At 47.0% G+C, this 20307-nt stretch overlaps 1 protein-coding gene across 1 annotated transcript in view; it reads left to right on the top strand.

Moving 5' to 3' along the window:
- The window catches only part of gse1b (Gse1 coiled-coil protein b), a 153639-nt gene that overhangs the window by 113721 nt on the left and 19611 nt on the right, over positions 1 to 20307 (top strand). Inside the window, 1 exon segment of the mRNA XM_044029538.1 lies at positions 13815 to 14012. Coding sequence (XP_043885473.1) covers positions 13815 to 14012 — 198 coding nt within the window.

Below are 20307 nucleotides of genomic sequence, written 5' to 3'. Positions count from 1 at the left end.
ATAAATAGTGGAAAGCATACAAAATACAATTTGTTAGTATTTACAGCGCATCATCTATTAAGAGTATTAAAAGGAGCAATAACCTAACCATAACCAGTAAACATGTAGCCCTAAACTAACCACAATTCACATCAGGTCAGTGTTTACCAGTAAAGGTCCTAAAAAGGTAACGAAATGAGCACACACACACACACACTCATTACACATCTCTTATTTCTAAAACATGGTCTGCAAACAGAGAAGTGAATCAACAGGCTTTAGTGAAGACACTGGGTTTGTTTGCAGCCTTCTTGTGTGTTTTAGCTGCTGCTGATAAGATGGCGAGGCACGCACACAAGAGCGTACAGTTAGAACCTACACTACCTGTGTCTTCAGCAGCAGCAGCAGCAGCAGCAGCAGCAGCAGCAGCAGCAGCAGCAGCAGCTGGCTGGTGCCGGACATGGGTCACGGGTGCCTGTCAGGCATGTGACATGTCCGCATGGTGTCATCTCTGTCGCAGCTGTGTTTCCAGATGCATTATGGTACAGAAAAATACACTATGTGGACATTAGTTAAGGATGTGGGATGTAGCTCTGTTTCACTTACGGTCCCAGGTTTCTCATATCCCCTTTTTTGAATTTGATTCAGTGTTTAACCTCGGTGGTCTAGTGAACAAATCTGATTCTCAGAGACGTGTACAATGTCACCTGTGGATATCAATCTTGTTGACCATCTTGATCCAGATTAAACCCGGGAGGTTGTTGCGTTGTGCGCTCTCATGTTTGTGCTTTATCTTAAGTCGAGGTCAAAGAAAGTGTTGAACTTTGACCTTTTTAATGTTGACGGTAGCCGCTGTTACGGCTGCACTAATCCTTTGCTACACACCAAAACAACCCGGTTTGGCCCTGTCAGACGTCCAATTTGTCCAAACTCAGATATGTATTATGTCCTGTACTAATTTAGTAGTACGTTACTTAAAAAATAATAAAAAACAACTTTTGAAGATGACATTTGGCAAACTTTAATTAGTTGAAAACAAAATGAGGCCCAAACAACAAACCAAGTTTTGGCAGAAGCAGTAGAAACCTTGAGTGGACTGACCCTCGTTAGACGCACGCGTGTCTCGTGAAGATTAGTTATGCAAAATGTTCTCCCAGGGACAGAATTTCTCGCTCGTGTGATGTGTCATTTAAAAGTTGCCGAACCCTTTATGCCGCCGCGCTGCCTGCACAGGGTTGGCATGTTTTCAGGTGTCGTTGTGCTGTTTGTCATGCTGCGGTAGCCTGCAGTGCTGCGAGTGTCTGGGGGCTAGACAGCAGCTGTGTTGAGCAGAGTGTTGGTGACAGTTTGTCTGTGGCAACAGCACCTGGCTCTGTTTAGAGAGTGATTAGGAGAGTCCCAAGCAGCTCCCCATACTGTGTTTACACAAGGAGCCTCGAGTTAAAGGTGACCCACTTTGCATTTCCTTATCAACAGCACACATTGATAGCTTTGAATAGCACAGACTGTGGAGAGGCATTTGCATGGGTTTACATAGTTCCCCATTGGAGTGAATGGGATGTGTATGACTGGGCGAGGCTTTCGCAGAGACTAGCACGACAACAATGTCCTGAGGTGGTATGAAAATGCTGGCTGCTCATTCTGCTCTCTTTGTGTGTCTGCCGTGTGGTCTGACCGTCAGTCAACATCTGTCCCTCCACCTGTTTTTCCCTATTGCTTGAACTCTGCCCATGAATGTTTGTGAGGTGTTGCGGTTAAGGCCTGTTTAATGGTTCACCCCCCCCCAGGATGAACAAGAGTATGTGTGAGTGATTGTGTGTGTCTAAGCATCCCCTATGGTGGTGTAAAAACTGGTAGCAAAGGTGAGCTGTAAATGGTGACGAGGACACCTGAACAAACATGCCATAAAGTGAAGGGAAGACGGACAGAAATCTGGCTCTGCCGGCGTTCTAAATGGACAGATTCACTGGCAGAGGGAGGACGGAGTAAGGAGTCTCTCCGAAGACGAGCCCAGAAAACTTCCTGTAAACATCCTGCAGCTCATGACATACGCAGACTTCTATTTGCTTAATTTCTAACTGATGAAGCCGCTTATCATGTTGTGTCTGTGTGTTTGCTGTGCGTGTGTGAGAGCAAGCCTAACCTGCTTTGTAAGCTCTGCCGATACAGACACTCGTGTCCCCGTGTCACCCAGCACTGGCATCAAACGGCACTTAATTCTCCCTCACCGCGGTTTGTGTGTGTGTAAGTAATACTGACTTACAGCTGGGGCGACGTTCAAATGGCTCGGATGAAAAAACGAATTTCAAATTACTCGATTCTGTGTTTGTGTCCAGCCTCTGTCCAGCTTGTCCCCAAATGATCGTATTCACCGTGTAGAGATGAGAGTAGACACAGATAGACAGGTTATCAAAATGGTAATAGTCTTAGCTTAAATGTAGTTTTACCTTCTTATGGAACATTACTTTCCCCCTCCTTATGTATCATTCCTCCCTCATATCTTCATCTGTAGACGTGCGTGTAACTGAAAATGAATTTATCTGATTGCTTTTCAGTCACAGGATAATAGACAGCACGACCACTCGTTATAAGATAAGTCCGTTTTTCATGCTATTTTTATGAACCTGTATCCAGTCGAGACAAGCTTTCTCAGCAGTTACAGAATATCTTAGATTATTGTGATATGTGATATTGTGGCGTTGAGCTCTTTTTTTATGAATGGCACAAATGCTCATGGTCGGGACTGTTGACACAGAAACGGGACCGTCCTGAGATCTTCACACCGCTCAGCAGACATTCTTAAGTTTGTCCTGAGGCGGTGAAGTGCTAGAGTTTTAAGCTCTTAAACCAAGCAGGTTTTTGGAGGATCAAGATGTTTTCTTTTCATGCGTGCACTTAATAGCAACCAGGGCTCCGGACAAACTTTTTGTGTTGGTTGCACTGGTTCACATCAACGTGTCACCTTCAGCGTCACAATTCCCCCCACATACAGTGATTTTTTTCCCCCCCTCCATCTTGCCGGATTAAAAGGAAGACGTCATCATAGCACACAACCAATCAGCAAACAGGACAGTAGCAGCGGCCCAATGGTAAATGGCACACACCTATTTACATACACACACACACACACACACACACACACCTGATGCACATCCCACCACTCAATCCGTTCATTCAGAAGAAAAGAAACAAACCGACGGAAGTCGTAAATGAGAACAAGTAAATGTTTGTCTTCATTAAAAGCACAAAAACAGGTGTGTTTTACAAACACACAATAAACAAAATGAATGGCCAGGCAGACTTAATTCAATTATTACTAAACTAACTCTATGAAACACCTATACTATATAATGAACACTGCGATATTAAACTGTAGTGTAGCGTGTATATTGTCAAGTCAGTGATGTTCGGTGCACCAGAGCGATCAAAGAAAAACACATTTGTCGTGAATAGTGATGGTGTGTAATTCGTCTCTGAATTATTTTCAGTCGTCGATGTTCAAAGGTCTTTTATTCCTCATATCTTAAATGTCTCTTTTAGCTTGATTTGATCCATTACTACTCATCAGCGAGTTGTTGTTTTATGTCCTTTCATTTAATAAACGCAGTACAGTGCCTCAGTGACATTGAAGAGACTCGTGTATTTCGAGTCCCACTTCTCTTTCTTGGTGTTGAACCTTGAACTGCACTCGGCACGACGGGCAACAATTCACAGTAGCACAGCACTCGGCTGCGGAGCATTCACCGGCGACTCGTTCCTCAGTGTTAACTCTGTTTGTGTTCTCAATCTTCACGTTTGATTAAATTATCTGAGCGGCACAGAGAAAAAGAAAACATTTTCACCCACGCACGCACGCACACACACGCACACACACACACGCACACACACACACACACACACACACACACACACACACACACCAGTCTTCCTTCATTTACCAGACCAAACCCGAGCTCTAGATATCTTTAGATTGTGTGTTTGTGTAGCTGATGTTTGCTGCTGTCGTTGTCGTACCGCCGGGCCTGATAAGCACTGGCCAAACAAACACAACATGGGCAACATGAGAGCGGCAGATAAGTGACTCATACTCACACTCGCTCTGACTGTATTTGACTATTGCCCCTCGCCAAATAGGACCTCTTTCATCCAGAATTTCTTGCATATGTGTCTGGACATATCATAAAGTGTGTGTTTGTGTGTGTGTGTGTCAGTGTCCATCTGTCTGATCCTTTTGCCCTTTTGCAGTCGTCCTCTCCCTGCATAACCCAGCATTGTGCTGCAGGCTTTTCTTCAACAAAGGCCTTTTCTTTTGCTATCACATCATCATCATCATCATCTCGCTTTTAGCCTCTATCTGTTTCTCTCTCTCTCCCTCTCTCTCCCTCCCTCTCTCTCTCTTCCTCAGATATCTGCTCTATCAGCTGACTGTCATATTGTGTGGCTCTGTTTGTTAGCATGCCTGCCTGTGTCTGAGAACAAGGTCACATATGCGCCCAGAGAGGTCAAGTGGGTCCTGCGCCCCGGACTTGGCAGTTGAAGGTGCTTCCGAAGAAGAACTGGTTGCCAGGTTTGTTTTGTCTGGTGCGCGTTTTCATAATTGACTTTTCTTTTTCCTGTTAACATCTCGGTTTCACCGTCATGCGTTCCCCCCCTGCATTGCAACCGACTGTCAAAATAAGTCGTAATTTGAGGAAGAGATAAAATAAACACAAAGGAAAGACAGTTAGTGTATTATTGGGTTGCAACTGACAAGCGTTCTCCTTTTTTGTTTTTCTTTTTTTTTGTTGTTTTTGTTTGACGTGACTAAGAGAAGCATCGGATCCTCCCGTCTTTTCAAACCTTTTTGCAACGTGTGCCTCTGAAAATGACTCAAGCATTTAATTGACTGTGAGATTAGTTGTTAATTGACTGATCCATTAGTTGACTCATTGTTTTGCTTCAACTCTTTGAGCCCGGGTCACGTGGAACCGATGGAAATTGCGCATCACGAAGACTGCGTTTCCTAATCTGCCGTCGTCCGTCCTCTTTGAAATGAACGGACAGTCATTCGTCGTACGCGTGTCCTCGCAGCGAGTAAACCCGCGGCAATTTTCACAAACACAATCTGCTTTGATCCTCAAAAATGTAGTAGAATGATAAATAAAAGAATGACGGACAGTGGAGGTCTCCGCTCTTGTCTTCCCGTTTGGGATGCGTGACCATGGCGACAGCGGATTGTCTTCTGCTGGCCAAGAGGAAAAGAGGCTCAATCATCGTACCACATCTTTCACTCATTCAGACATGCACGCAGAGACATGTATAAGCAGGAACACACACACACACACACACACACACACACACACCAGGCGCACCAATTACAAGATTACAACATGGCAACTCTCCACAACAAGACCCTGCCATGGAAAGTGAAGTGGGTGGTGTGCACTGTGGTTCTGTTTTCTGCGTGTGTGTGTGTGTGTGTGCGTGCGTGCGTGCAGCGCAGCCTCTTGGGAGTCAGGACCCATGCAGAGTACTCGCAGTGCTAATTAGGCAGGCACAACCCAGCAGTGTACATCACACACAGAATAGAGAGGAGAGAGAGGTTGAACAGCGCTGAAAGAGACGGGGAGCCGGCAAAGCTCGTGCTCACTTCCTGTGGAGTGAGAGAGAGGGAAGGAAGAGTGAAAGATGATAGCGACTGCAATACGTTACATGTGGTGATGTCTCAGGCGCCGAGAGCCTTACAGTACGCTGTATGTGTGTTTTGTAACCATATGCGTGGTTTAAGGTAGACACCAGTGGCATCACAGGTGCAGGAACCATGATGAGCTCCGAGGCAGGTTCTCCTTTTTGTGTGTATGTGTGTGTGTGTGTTTGTGTGTGTTTGATTCTATTTGTGTTGTGAGTTCATGTGAGGTTTGCAACATCTGTCATGAATTGCTGGGAGGAGTCACGTTGCCGCCGCCTCACCCTGGCTCCTCATCACAAGTGAGTCTGATTATAGGTCCAGTGTGTAACATTCAGGAGGATTAGCTGGCAGATATTCAACATACTAACCATCAACAAGGGCCGTGCTTCATGGAGGTCGGCCATATTGGGCCGCCATGTTTTTTTAACAGCAGCCTGACCAGATTATTATGCAAATGAGGAAGAACTACTGGCACGCAGAGGCTGTAGTAGTCTGCGGGGCGTGTCTTGGACGAGTCCATTAGTTAGTTTCACTTTCACGTGCGATGTCACTAATTCTTACGCACAGTGTATCACAGCGCCCTCCTCTGCCAGAACAGCTTGAAAGTGGCACGACCGCCCCCCGTCCACCCCCCCACAGAGGGCACAGCCATACAGACAGCAGCTTGACTCCTGGGGCAGGACCCACAAAGAGCCAGAGACGCAGACAGAAGGCTCTCTTGTGTGTGTGTGTGTGTTTGTGTGTGTGTGTGTGTGTGTTCACACAGTCAGCAAAGTAGTGTTGTGAAGCATAACCAGAGTGTTCTGTCATACGCCCACACTGGTGTCTCAGAGAACACAACCACACTTACCAGATGATCTGCGCACACACACACACACACACACACACACACAGAGACACAACCCCGGCAACCCCTACCACAGTCACTATGTAATTAACAGACATAGGAAATGGCGCTGCTGGGGTGGGTGAGTCGGATGCAGGAAGAGGAGAGAGAATCATCTCGGCTCGTGCCTTTCCTTAAGACACACTGTGATTGTGTGTGTGTGTGTGTGTGTGTGTGTGTGTGTGTGTGTGTGTGTGTGTGTGTGTGTGTGTGTGTGTGTGTGTGTGTGTGTGTGCGTGTGTGGTGTTTGTGCACTGGAGAATGAAAGGGAGGAAGGTGAAGAGGGGGAGAGAGAGAGATGCCGGCTGGTCTTTTGAAAATCTCAGTGTTTTTGTTGCGAGCTGCTGGCAGGCAGGTTGGAGATTGAGTGGAAGAGAGGGAGAGAAGCGGGAGGTTAGAGATGAATAACAAGGTATGCGCGCACACATACACACAATCACACACACACACACACTCACACAGAGAGAGCATCATTTAAAGCCACACAAGGTGAAAAAGATTGCTGTCTTTGCTTCTTGCACAGAGGTGTGTGTGTGTGTGTGTGTGTGTGTGTGTGTGTGTGTGTGTGTGTGTGTGTGTGTGTGTGTGTGTGTGTGTGGGTGTGTGTGTGTGTGTGGTGAAGACAGTGAGAGCGAACCAGGTCAGAGGGAGATGTACTCTGTTCTTTGCTGTAGCTCTATAATGGAGGCCTGCTGTATAATGACAGCTCACACACACACACACACACACAGGCAAGACTCTCTCTCTCTTTTATTTAATCTCTGTCTCTTTGTCTTCCTCTTTCCTTTCTCCTCCCTTCTTCTGTTTGCTCTCTCTCTCTTTCCTTCTCCAGTGGGATGGTTCTCTCTGATAGCCCAGCTCTGCAGCCACAGTGCTGCTGTTTCAGGATTTCTCTGATATTACATTTTCCCTTCAGTTTGGAGTTCATGCGATGGCGCGCATGCGCACACGCTGACATGAGCTCACGGGTGTGCGTACACACACACACACACACACACACACATATATCACACATCTACTCTACAGTGCCGCAGGGTAGATTACTCTGACATCTCATCTCAGAAGTCAAACAAACTTGGAACTACCCAGGCAGGTTTATCCTGCTGTGCTCCTGGATGGGCTGTGTGTGTGTGTGTGTGTGTGTGTGTATAATGTGTGCGTCATCATGACTCATATTTGTTTGCACACTTTAGGATCCAGGCCGTGGCATTTTTGTGTAGGAGCATTTGTGGCCTCTGTTGAGTTCAGGTTTAACCCACGTGAACGACCTCTCCTCTGCTCGTTGTCTGCCGCCCCAGCCTTTGCTCTCTTGTCCTATAGCTTCGGTGTATAGCTGCTTTCAATTACGGTGCATAAATGCTATTTATAGACTTTTATAGATTTTGTCACTCTTATTCCTTCATTTACTCCAGCCGTTTATTTAAAGGTCATTTTAGGTTGTAGTGTGACTGTAGTTTTGAAGTTTGGGCCCATGTTACATCCTGTTTTGCTGAGTTTGTCTCATCTTGCGTTGCTGCCTCACTGGCACGTCAGTCACCCTTGTTTTTGTTTCTGTCCGTCTTCATGCCCTCTTGTCGTCCTTTTCATCACCCCCCTTTCAGCACATCCTCAGCCACCAACCGTTCATGATGAACTCTGCTCGTCAAGCCGAATGCACTCTCTGTCCGTCGTGGAGCTACTCATTCCACAATATTTCATCAAAGTTTATTTTCGAATACCTGTGCTCGGTGCTGCCATTGACGGCCTCGATGAGAGATTATAATCTGGCCAAAGGGAGGGGTTTCCAGTCATGTTACAAGCTGTTGCTAATCTTGGTCATGTGCTGGCGTCTAAGCAAACAAATGTCACCTGCTGCTTTTCACCCATCCGTGTCTTCTTTGCAGTATCTGATGTCGAAAACAAGCTCCCAATGTTTAACCCAAAGCGTCATCAACTGTTAATTTTGTTACTGCTCTGAAAACAATGATGGGTTCTGTGTGTAGTAAAGTAAGAAGAGGAATGTAGGAGTGAAACAAAACATCAGAACCATCAAAGCTACACCATTAAAACGACAGCAACTGCTTTTAGAAAATGGTGCTCGGCCACACATGTTGACATGTCCATCACCCCTTTGAGGGCAGACACTGACTTTGTTTGTAGAGACGGACGTCTGCTGCTCTTAGTTAGGTGTAGGCAGTGTTGCTGTTACTGTTACGGCTTTGGACTCGGCGAAGACGGGCGGATGGTGGATGGATGGATCAGATAGACGTGGGCCCGGCAGCAGCACGCAGCTAGTTTTAACGAGCTGATAGTCAAATCCCTTCCTGGTTAAAGATTAACCACTCGCTGGAGCTGCCACTGCATTATCTCCTGACTGGCCAGGGCATACAGGAGCCAAGAGGATTTAGTGTGTGTGTGTGTGTGTGTGTGTGTGTGTGTGTGTGTGTGTGTGTGTGTGTGTGTGTGTGTGTGCAGAGAGAGTAATCTGCATTCCAACCAGCCACAGGGTGGAACACTGTGTGTGTCAGTGTGTTTGTATGACTAAAGAGACCATGATCGGCTTTACTCCCAGCAGGGGTGTTAAAACTGTGTGTTTTACTGTATGCCATTTAGCAGTCAATCTGCCCTTTGTGTGTGTGTGTGTGTGTGTGTGTGTGTGTGTGTGTGTGTGTGTGTGTGTGTGTGTGCGTGTGTATGTGTGTGTGGGCGGATCATGTTTGTATGTGGTTTGCTGTAATCTGCATTCCTTTTTCTTTTTTTCTTTTTTTTGTTCTGTCAGGGTTTCGCTTTGTTTTCCCTGAGGGCGTAACAGCATTCGCGGGGTTAATTGCATCAGGAAGTTAGGTTCGTCTGTGACATTGTTGAACTTCTTTTTTTTTTAATTTCTATTAAAGAGATCAAATGTTTTCCTGTAAGGTGAAAACATAAACCTCGCATGGATACACGCTTTCATAGTGCATTGCAAAAATCTTTCTTTGAAATCCAGTTTCCCCTTTCTGTGTATCACTGGAGGAAATGAGCAGCCATATGCTGCTTCATTAACGCAGGACTCCATCTCCCATTAACTGGGAGATGGTGCCATCTGCTGGATATTTGCAGAACACGGCGGCAGAGGTTTGATAAAGCGCCGAGAGAGTGTATTGCAGCCGTGTGATGTTCAGAGAGGTGGAGGCAGGCTCACTTATCTGGAAATTCACGACATTACTCATCCTGGTTTGCATACATCATCATTACTTACTCAGAAATAAGAGCATAGATTTGCACGGCCTTTCCGGGTATGAAAGAAGAAATAGAGAGCTTCTACTTGTACACACATTATCTCTGATTTGCATTGCCTTGAAGTAGTAATTCCTTTAATCATGCTCCTCTTGGAGGTCCTGCTACATCCCTGCAGTGTTTCACTTGTCTTTTTTTGGACAGATAATGGACATCACATCTGCTATGTTTCCACCTGCCGTCGACACTCCGGAGCGTTCAAGCCCCTCACACTCGGAAGTTTGGGATTTTTTTCTGTTACCCGTTTTATTTCCGAAAACTCTGGGGCAGCCTTTTGTCGTGCAATCGCACAGAAACTGGCGGCGGTAAACACAGCGTTTTGTTGCCACTTTACTCTTTACGCTAATCCCCCGAGCTGACTTTCCACTATTGTTCCGTCCTTGTTTGTATTTTCCCAAAACGGAGTTGAAAATCTACTTCCTGTTTACACCAGCGAGCGCACACACGGACGATACGAGTGTAGCGCGTGTTTATGTGGGGGGTCAGGTCAGCTGAAACACTGTTGTCATTCTGCTGTAAAACACCTGCTTTTAATAATGAAAATGGATGTTAGCACCTGTAACCCCACTGCCATGATATGGTGTGATGCTACAGCTGCTTCTTCAAACATGTAAACGTCAACACGCAAAGCAAAGAGACACTTTTTTTTTTTTTCAAACCCAGCAGGATGAGCTTCACGATGCCAGACAGGAAAAGGGGACAGAGAAGAAGAGAGAGAGTCTCAGACCAGAACGGAGCTTTTCTGTTGAAAAAAAAAAAAAGGGTGGCCTTTGGCACCGTGCTGGCCACCGTGCGGCTTTAGCCCCAAAAGATAAGCTCTGTTCTTGTCATCTCTCTTGCTCACCCACTCCCTCGCCGCTCTGAACGAGTGACGGAAGGAGGAACTGACTAAAGAAACGACTCATTCTCGCCCCTGCTATGACAACAGGGCAGACGGAGGGGAAGTCAAACCCACACTTTCATCCTTTTCCTGAGCTGTCCAAACCACTACTGCACATTAGTCTCCTCCAACCTGATATCAACTCCTTGGAATTGCATTGCATGTGTTTGCATGTAGCGCGCATGTGTGTGTGTGTGTGTGTTCACTGTACTGTAACATTTTGATCGCACATTCCTCATTCTTGGTGTAGCACTTCCTTGTTGGTGGGAGATGGCAATAGTTGATTTAGAACAAAATGAACTCCTCACTTTTTTTATTTCTTCACTTTTGTTTTCAGCGATTAAACAACAGTCGCATTAGTGAGTCGAACTGGCAGCTATGTTGACACAAACTGTTGTATGTTTTTTTTTTGTTGTTTTTCTTCTTCTTATGCTGTCGAGCTTGACACAGGCCAGGACACGTCCTCTTCCTTTGTCTTCCCTTGTCTTTCTGTTTCGGTCAAGAGGAGAAGGCTGCCTCGCATAGTTAACCCAACCCATTCATTGGTTTATGTACATGCACACATGCATGCATATACACTGCCTGTCACTCCCGAGTAATGGGGTCAGACGTGGTGACCGGCTCAACACTCTCCTCTCCCCTTCTCTCCTCTCCTCTCCCCTCCCCCTCTTCTAGCTTGCCTTGGCAGGGCATGCATGCCTGTGTCTGTTATCTACAAATGGCTGAGGAATTATAGGTTGAGAGAGGGGGAGGAGGAGGGAGAGTGTGAGGAGGGAGGGAGGGAGGGAAGTGGTGGGAGTGTGGGGGGGTGCTGAGGTCATGTGACATCGCAGCAGCTGCTAGGCTAAGAATTTCTGTTTTCTCACTTAGAGAGAGAGAGCGAGAGCTAGAGTAAGGAGGGGAGAGATAGGCAGCAGCAGCAGCAGCGTGTGTGGTGTGTTGCTTTGTTAGATAAGCTCTAAACGGTCTTTGTGAGCGGCACTGCAAGAGGCAGGAAGACAGGCGGGGAGGGAAAGAGGGGTAGACGGGCAAGTGGAGATATAGACGGAGAGGGGGGAGAGAGGGAGGTAGAGAGAGAGAGAGAGAGAGGAGCAGGAAGATGGTTTGCGTCCTGTCGGTGGCTGCCGGTGTGTGCTGGGCTGGGATCAGTGTGAAGATGCAGCCATGGGGGATCCAGGCGGCTCCATTCCATTGTGCAGTAAGAAGCTTTGACCACGCTTTTAATCTGTGAGGGGAGGGGGTCACGAACCGCTGCCAGACCTCCGGATGTCCGTGCCTCTGCCTGTATTTGTCGAGCTGTGTTCCTGTCTTCTCTCTCTCTCTCTCTGTGTGTGTGTGTGTGCTACCTTCTTGTCTTTCTCTTAGTGCTGTGGTTTTGTGTGTGTGTGTGTGTGTGTGTGTGTATATATAGTATGTCAGTTTCTGTTTTAAAAGTTTCTCTTTTCTCTCTTCTCTGACTTTCTCTGAAAAGGAGGAGGAGGAGGAGGAGCAGCAGCACTCGTGTGCTTTGACAAAGTCACATTACAGGAGTGGACAGCTGGTGTGTGTGTGTGTGTGTGTGTTTGCCAGTCCCTCAATGGTCCAGTGTGTGTCGTTCAGACAGTAGTCATTGTTGATTCCGTCATTAATAAATGCGCTGGGTTCATTGGGAGTGCACTGGGTGATCGGGAGGGTAGTCGCAGGACACTTTCAGAGGTGTCGGGAATGTTATTCACTCTCTCACTCGCTGTTACAGTATCACACCGAAGCCGGGGAAGGCGGAGTGAGCATGTGTGCCGTGACGCTTTATTCTAATAAGTATACGTTACAAAGAGAGCCAGCGAGGACCAAGGAAAGAATATGATAGATGTCATAAAGCGAACACGCCGATCGGTTTGCAAACACAATGATGATGTCGATGAAGATCAGCAACTGCGAATGCAAACAAACAAAAAGTGGGACTATGACAGTGTTGGTTGTATACATGAAAACGCAAGAGTGGCGTTTTGAGGCATTTGGCATTTTTCCCTCTCTGGGACCCATTTTCCAAAAATAGCTTTTCAGTGCTCCCGCAGCGGCAGTTTAATGTGGATAAAAAGTGAATGTGATTTAAAAACAACAACTTGATTTCATGCTTAACACTGTTGTATTAGGTCCAGTAGCTGTGTGTTTTGGTTAGGCTTGTATGGTGCACATTTTCAAATCACACGCTCGACAATTAGAATAATTAAATTTGTCTGTTTACTCCTTTTTGGGAGTTCTTATGGAAGTCTTGTATTCTCTAGTTTGAGAGATATTGCGATGTCTGCGTATATGATTATCGTTAAGATAATTAACATAATCATGGGCCACACATTGCTTATAAGTGACCACGTTGCATACACTCAATTCTGAGCTCACTTTGTCATCTTGGCCACCCTCACTGTGAGTGACTGAGTGAGTGACTGAGTCAATGGGTGGACATGTTTCGCCTGAGCACTGAGGGCAATCACAGACTATTATGGTATGCAAGGATTTTGGTGACTGAGGGGTTGTCAACACGGTGTCACCTTTCAGTGCACACAAACACAGGAAGGGAAGGGGACAGCCGTCTCAACACTCTGTCCTCACCCTCTTCTTCCTCTCTGAATCCAGAAAGACGCGTGAAATAATAAATCCTCCTCTGTGTTGCTGTCGCATTGTTTTGTATGTGCTGTGAGTGTTTTATACCCAGTGAATAAAAGTCAGTGTTTGAGCGCTGGATGCTGGTTTTAGCAGGAAACAGGAAATGTGTGGTTGTGTGGCTTTTGTGTAAACTCTGTGACCATGATCCTCCAGCAGACACACACACGGCCAGACTGGGGGCATTTTGAGTGAAGGAAGGTTTGACCCCCGCCCTTCTAACCTCTCACCTCTGACCCCGAGCCATACAAGCAAAGCCCCTCTGCCCCCTTTAACTCCACCAATCCCCATCCATCCCAGCTGTCACAAGCAGACACCCAGAACCACACTCCGCTCCTCACTGTCTCTGTGTCCGAGGAAACAGCTTTTGATGCGTCGCTCGGGTCTCTGTCTTCTTCACTGGTCTTTCCATGTCTTGTAGGTTTATGTGTGATTGCATACCGGACGTAGCGGCAGCAGTGGATATTAAACCTTTCCCATTCTCTTCCTCTTTGTACATTTTGTAGGCATGAGCCATGAGCCAAAGTCACCATCTTTAGGAATGATCTCCACGGCGACTCGTACCACGGTGACGGTCAGCCCCCTCACCCCGTCACCTCTGAACGGTTCTATTGTAGCCAATGGAAGCCCGGCTACCCAGTCTGCCCACTCTGGATTCGCCGCGGCCCTTCGTAAACTGGCAAAACAGGCCGAAGAACCCAGAGGTAAAGCCACACAGCGTTGAGGGATAGGCTGATTTGTAATTTCGGCTCTGGCCTGAATTATAATAAAATGTTGAATGTTGTTTTGCAGTTTCGTACACGTGTGTTTGTGTCGTTGTGTTGATTGGGTGATGGAACTAACTACTAATGTGTTCAATTTTTGACAGGTTTAAATACTTTAACGTAACCCTCGCTGATGTTAAAATCCAACCGCTCTGACGCTCACATGTTAATCTGATGGACTCTGTGCCTTCTGTGTGTCGTGGTGTGTACAAGCATCCTGTGTGTCCTGTATGTGATGCTGGGCACAGAACTGCTAATGGCAAACAAGTGATATCCACGCAGCATTGAGTTAGTTAGAGTCCCTGGAGATGAAGAGGACGGAGAGGAAGCCACTCTAGCTGACCCACTTAATGTGCTGTGTGTGTGTAAGCACATACATGCTTTAGTTTACTTGTCACTTGGATCAGTTTCACACCGTCTTCCTTGTTGGTGTCTACACCACAATAGCATCTGGCTACGACTGTGTCGCGTGAATTTCACACAAAAATTAATTCATGTGTGTGGTGTGTATGAAGAATCCCTTTAAAGGCTCAAACAGGTAGAAATGTGGTAATTGTGTTCAATTTATTAACATAATACCATAACACACTGATTATTCCTTTGTCGCTTCTGGAATCAGAAGGACTTTCTTGAAACTTCTAACTATACAATTAACATAGAATAGAATACATTTAAAAAACCCCACATTTTTCTGATACAGAACTGTCCCGCACAGGGTGGCCCAGTGGATAGTATTGTTGGCTCATGGCAAGAGGCCTTTCGCCCCATGTCACGCTCATGTGGAGGATAAATCGGTACAGGATGGAAGGAAACTATGCTTGCTTGTGCACTTTTGACATGGAAACATCGTATTGTGGATGTAGAGTCATTGTGATGACAACTGTGACTATGGCTTTATGCTTTTGGCTCCATAGAGGCCCAACCACACCCCCCTCCCCCCCAGCTGTCCACCCTTGCTCCTGCTCTTATATCAGACGTTTCCCTCCTTAATATCTGTCCCTGGACACCTTGTTCCAAAGCATGCTGCAGCCCGGGACCCAGAACCAAGCAAATTATTTATTACCCAGGGAGGGAGGAAGGGAGGGAGGGAGACGGAACATACAGTCAGGCTCCAGCCTCTTCTCACCTCCCTTCTCTTAATCCTTCTCCCCTTCATCTGCTTTGACTCCCTCAGCCCCGAATGCCAGATTCTGTCTCGCTCCAAAAGAAAAATAAACTCCCAGAGTTCATTTTTATTTCTGTTTGGCTGGAGAACACTGTAATTGTTGTCTCCTAGTTAGGGAGGAGGGGGCGGGGTTATATGATACTTATGCAATACAGACACTGGATTGGGTATTGGAAACAGGAATTTCCCTGATGACCCAGAACCCAAGTGTATGTGCATTTCACATACACTTCCACAAATGTATGAGATATCGACAGAAACACAAGAAAAGGTGGTATTTAGTTCTGTTTTTCCACTTGTCTGTGTATGTGTGTGTATGTTTGCAAGGTGAGAATGACACGCGACCTCTGTCTGTGTCTGATAAAGCCTTACCACCCTCATATTAAATGCTAAAAAAACAAAAACAAAAAAAAAGTTTTTAGGTGAGCTGTCGGTGTGCGTGTCCCGGCTAGTGTAGGCCGTGGTGATGTGTGGTTGAGTCAGCCATCAGACATTAGGGGGCGGCTCAGCCTGTGTTAGCAGAGCCAGCAACAGGGTGGGTAGAGAGGTATGGGACCCCCTGCTGCTCCAGCCTCCTCCCTGTCTGCAGAGCCCGTATTTATAGGCAACACTCACACACACACACACACACACACACATGCAAACAGTTGTCTTTGCCTCGTGGTGTCTTAGCATGTTCCAGCCTGCTGTCAACTTTGACTCAACCTCTCTAGCCTTCTGTCTGTCTCTCTGTCTCGGTCTCTGTTGAGTTCCTGGTCCAATGAAGGAGCCTAAACCAGGAACGAACCCGAAACTGGTTTTATGGGGACTGGTTTAAAACTGTTTAGAGATTTATATTCCATTCTTTGTCCAGCAGCATGGAGATCACATTTTAGTAGAGGGAGAGTTGATTGTGTCATTTTTGTTTGCTCGATTAAAGATGAGTTAAAGAGACATGGCGGACATGGACGTCATTGCTAGCAGAACCGTTGTTTTCCTAATGGTGCAGCACTTGTGTACTACATGCCTCACATGGAGGTGTCTCGGAAGCGGCTCTTTTTATGGGTCTTCCTCCATTTGTTGAAGTTTGAGGGCCCCGTTTTTTGTCTGCTTGGCCGTTGTCTCTGTGGTCAGCCCTTCAACAGAATAGCATCGTGTCGGTTTTGAAGCTGAGGAAGTTGTTGTTGCTGTGTCAAATCAAGACATTTACACTGTGACCTTACGAGAGAGAAACCCACTATTCATGAAATATATGACAGTGGAGGGGACTGAAAAAAACCCCTTCTTTTAACAAGAAGAAAGTTGGAGAGGGAGATCACTCTTTCCTCTCTTTACTTGGTGTTTATTTGCAGTTGGCGAAACAGTTCAGAAGTGCATTACCACCTTTGGCTGGACTCGAGTGGCTGCGCTGTAATTCATGGTCTCTCTCTCAGACTCGCGCTCCTCTTGGGAGTTCCTGATGAGTCAAGTGCAGAACCTAGTGGTGTTATTCTCTAAACTAATGTTGTTTGGCTCAAGCCTCGTGCCTCGCCACGGCTCTGGTTGATGATCTGAGGTGAAGTGTGACGTGGTGCCGCGGTGACTCAGTGTTTTTGCAGAAATAGTTTGGTTCGCACCCGCACGCATGCAGACGTATACGGTCAAATGAACAGCTTTACGTACTGAAGGAGGTGAAGTGATGCCTAACGAGTGTCGGAGCCGTGCGTGAGCACAAAGACTCAGATAACACACGGGGGGGTGGTCGCTGATATCTGATTAATTAGGCAGATGTGGGTTTAATCCTCCCATTTGTTTCTTAGTTCTCACACATTCTTTGACACACGCACACACTCATCACTAGAATTTGCACGACTGTCCGTCCTTATCAGCTGTAGAGAGAAAAGGAAGGAAGGAAGGAAGGGAGACACGATGGATGGATGAAATGGATTGGCTGGGAAAAAAAAAAAAAGAGGAATCTGAAGTAATTAGTCGATAAGTGAAAACCTGCGTGTGTGTGACGCGTATGTGTATGCGTGTGGCCGGAGGCTCCCCTTGTTTATGGGAGCCCAGAGCATACTGGGACAGCAGGGCAGTGTGTCTCTGACCTCTCCATCTGTAGCCTGCCTAGAGCACAGACAACCTTGCTCCCTCTCTCTCTCTCTCTCTCTCCCTCCCTCTCTCTCCCTCTGTGTTTTTCTTGAAGGCAAAACCCCTCAGGCTCCGACTGTCCCTTAAACATTCACAAACAGGCTCATTTGCTTCCCCTCTTCTCTCTCTCAACCTCACACACCTTTTCTGACTCCGCTCTGTGGAGAAGTGGCATTTAAGCATAATGTACGGTGTTTACAGTCAGCACAAAGCCCAGAGATGTGCTCCTCTTATTCCCATCCACCATCTTGTATCATCTGCCTTTGCCTCATTGGCACAGCACAACACACACACACACACACACACACACACACACACACACGGTGCATTGTCCCCTCCCCCCACACAGCCATGCAAATTTCAGGCTTGCGTTATGTTGTGCATGGCCAAGACTGTATTAGCAGGTGTGTGTGTTGTTTGTGTGCTCTGGTGCGTGTGTGTGTGTGTGTGTGTGTGTGTGCACATGTTGAGGCTTGTGTGTACTGGTGGGGTGGCATATGGATGCAGGGTTGGCTGGGCAATGCTATGCACACCAGGTGTGAAATGGACTGTTTAATTAAGTGCTGATGTTGTTGTAATGCATGCGGGGAGGGAGACAGGTTGGGGAGGGTAAGGTGGAGTTGTTGGCAGTGTCGAGAGGACAGCGCCCTCTGCCCAGCTGGTGCTGGCCACGCTTGGCCGTGTTTGGCAGAGGTGGAGGAGGTAGCGGACGGACGTGACCGTTTGGTAGCATTGAAACATTTTGTGTGGCCATGTTTCTCTGTCGAGGCCCAGTGATGCAGTGATGTGGGATTCCCCGCTCCAGCCAGTGAATAATAAAGAGCCAGCTGACGAGCTGTGTGGACCAGTTGTGGCTTTTTCATTGGGTCAGTGGCCGATGTAAAAGGTGCCATCTACAGAAACCTGGCTCCTGCCTCTGACCGTAGCTTGGCTGTTTGTTTGTTGTTGTTGTGTGTGTGTGTGTGTTTGTGTGTGTGTGTGTGTGTGTGTGTGTGTGTGTGTGTGTGTGTGTGTGTGTGTGTGTGTGTGTGTGTGTGTGTGTGTGTGTGTGTGTGTGTGTGTGTGTTCTAAGCGGTCAAGTGTGGAGGCAGTCTGGGAGAGTGGGACTGGTAATAGGAGAGAAAGGGCTTCACATTAATCACTGCGCAGCTTGGGACTAAGACGGCCTCTCTCTCTCTCTCTCTCTCTCTCTCTCTCATTTCTTCCCCCACCCCTCTCCCAACCCCATCACCACCACCCACATACACACACACACACGCTCCTGCACACCAAGCAAGTGACAATCAGTGCAGCTAATGAAGTGCAGGTCGAGAGCTGATGAGCCTATTTTCGACTCAGGGGACAGAGGCTTGTGCTTCACTCCTCCTCCTCCTCCTCCTCCTCCAGCTCCCCACAGGGCCAGCATGTGTGGCCATCTTCTCTCTGTGTAGATGGAAAGGGGAGGAGCGTATGGCAGAAATTACAACTGCTTGGTGCCAATCTTGAGCCTCATACGGTATATGATTTCATCAGATGGTAGGATGACGATGTGAGGCAGGGGGTGAGAGCCGGATTGGTATGGAAATGGGAGCAAGCGGGTTGAAAATGAACGGGAAATCTCAGAGGGGAGGCATGAGGTCTTGATAAAGCAAAGAGGCTTATGGACACATGACTGACTGTGGTTTTAACAGGAAGATAACAGGAAATATAAATAGATATGCAACAAATGCAAACATGTAACATCCCCCTGAGCCCTTAGCAGCTGTGAAGTATTGTAAACGTGATTATGAAATTTGCGCTTTGAGTCGGCTCCACGTCTGGCTGGCAGTTACTGTGTTTGAAGAACAGAAGGATAAGGAATCTGGGTGTATGAGGAGGTGGTGGGTGGGTGGGTGGAGTGTTGGTTAAAGAGGACGGGAGAAATCATACTGGCTGTTTGTGTGTTTTCTCTGGTTTACATTAAGGATAAAGGACATCCAGAAATGATGTGCACGGCCCTTGTCTCTTGTATTCTCCACCCTTCCTCTCACCTGCTTCTCCTCTTCCTCTCTTAATTATTTAGTCTGTCGTATGTCTTCTCCAGTCTGCTCTGCCTCTACATGGGGAATGAGGAGGAAGAGGAGGATATGGGAAGAAAAAGGGGAGGGGGGTGATAGGAAAAGATGGAGTGGAGGTCTGTTGCTTAGCAGTTCTGAATTTCTGTGATCACTGCCTCTCCTCTCCTCTCCTCTCCTCTCCTCTCCTCCTTCAGCCATATGTGTTCCCTCATCCCTGTGTGTGCATGTTTTGAATGTGTACCATGTGTGTGTATCTGCATGGGGAGTGAATAGGCTGTGACACTAGAGCACCATTCCCCAGGCTGAGTGGGCTGCTATTGATTGGCCTAGTCTTGCAGGGGAGAGTAATGGCTCTCTGAGGTGAGGGGGGGGAGGATTAGGCCACTAATTGCCATTGTGCAGACAAGATTTGCCCCCCCCACCCCATCCCTGCCACCCACACACACCCATCTGCACCCCTTATCTCTCTGTTTTCCTCTTTGCTCCATCTCTCACTCTGCTGCTCCTCCTCTCCTCTCGCCCCTCCCCTCAATCACTCCCCATCTCCCAACATTTTTCACTTTCATGTCTCACCTCACATAGGTCATCACCATCTTTTTTTTCTCCCCCCTTTTAATGCACCTTTTTCTCGTCACCCCTCACTCACACACAGCTTTTCTCTAAACCGTCACCTCACTGCCATTATTGATTCTTTTCATTATTTAGTAGTATTAGTCAGAATGAGGTGCTTAAAAATCGGTCAATATCCCGACTGCACCGACATCATATGCGGACGTTGTCTGTTTGGTTAGGTTGCCACGGAAACAGTGAAGCAATAGCGGTCGGGTGATCTGTGGTGGTGGTGATAATTGGCCTCAAGTTTCGGCTGCCTTTTTTCGTTTCGTGGCTGCACGTAAGCACATTGATGCACAAAAGAACGCACAATCTA

The sequence above is a fragment of the Solea senegalensis genome, linkage group LG7 (genome assembly GCF_019176455.1).
Source record: "Solea senegalensis isolate Sse05_10M linkage group LG7, IFAPA_SoseM_1, whole genome shotgun sequence".
Taxonomy (NCBI): domain Eukaryota; kingdom Metazoa; phylum Chordata; class Actinopteri; order Pleuronectiformes; family Soleidae; genus Solea; species Solea senegalensis.
Note: the sequence above shows the minus strand (reverse complement) of the source record. Positions and strands in the feature narration are given on the sequence as shown.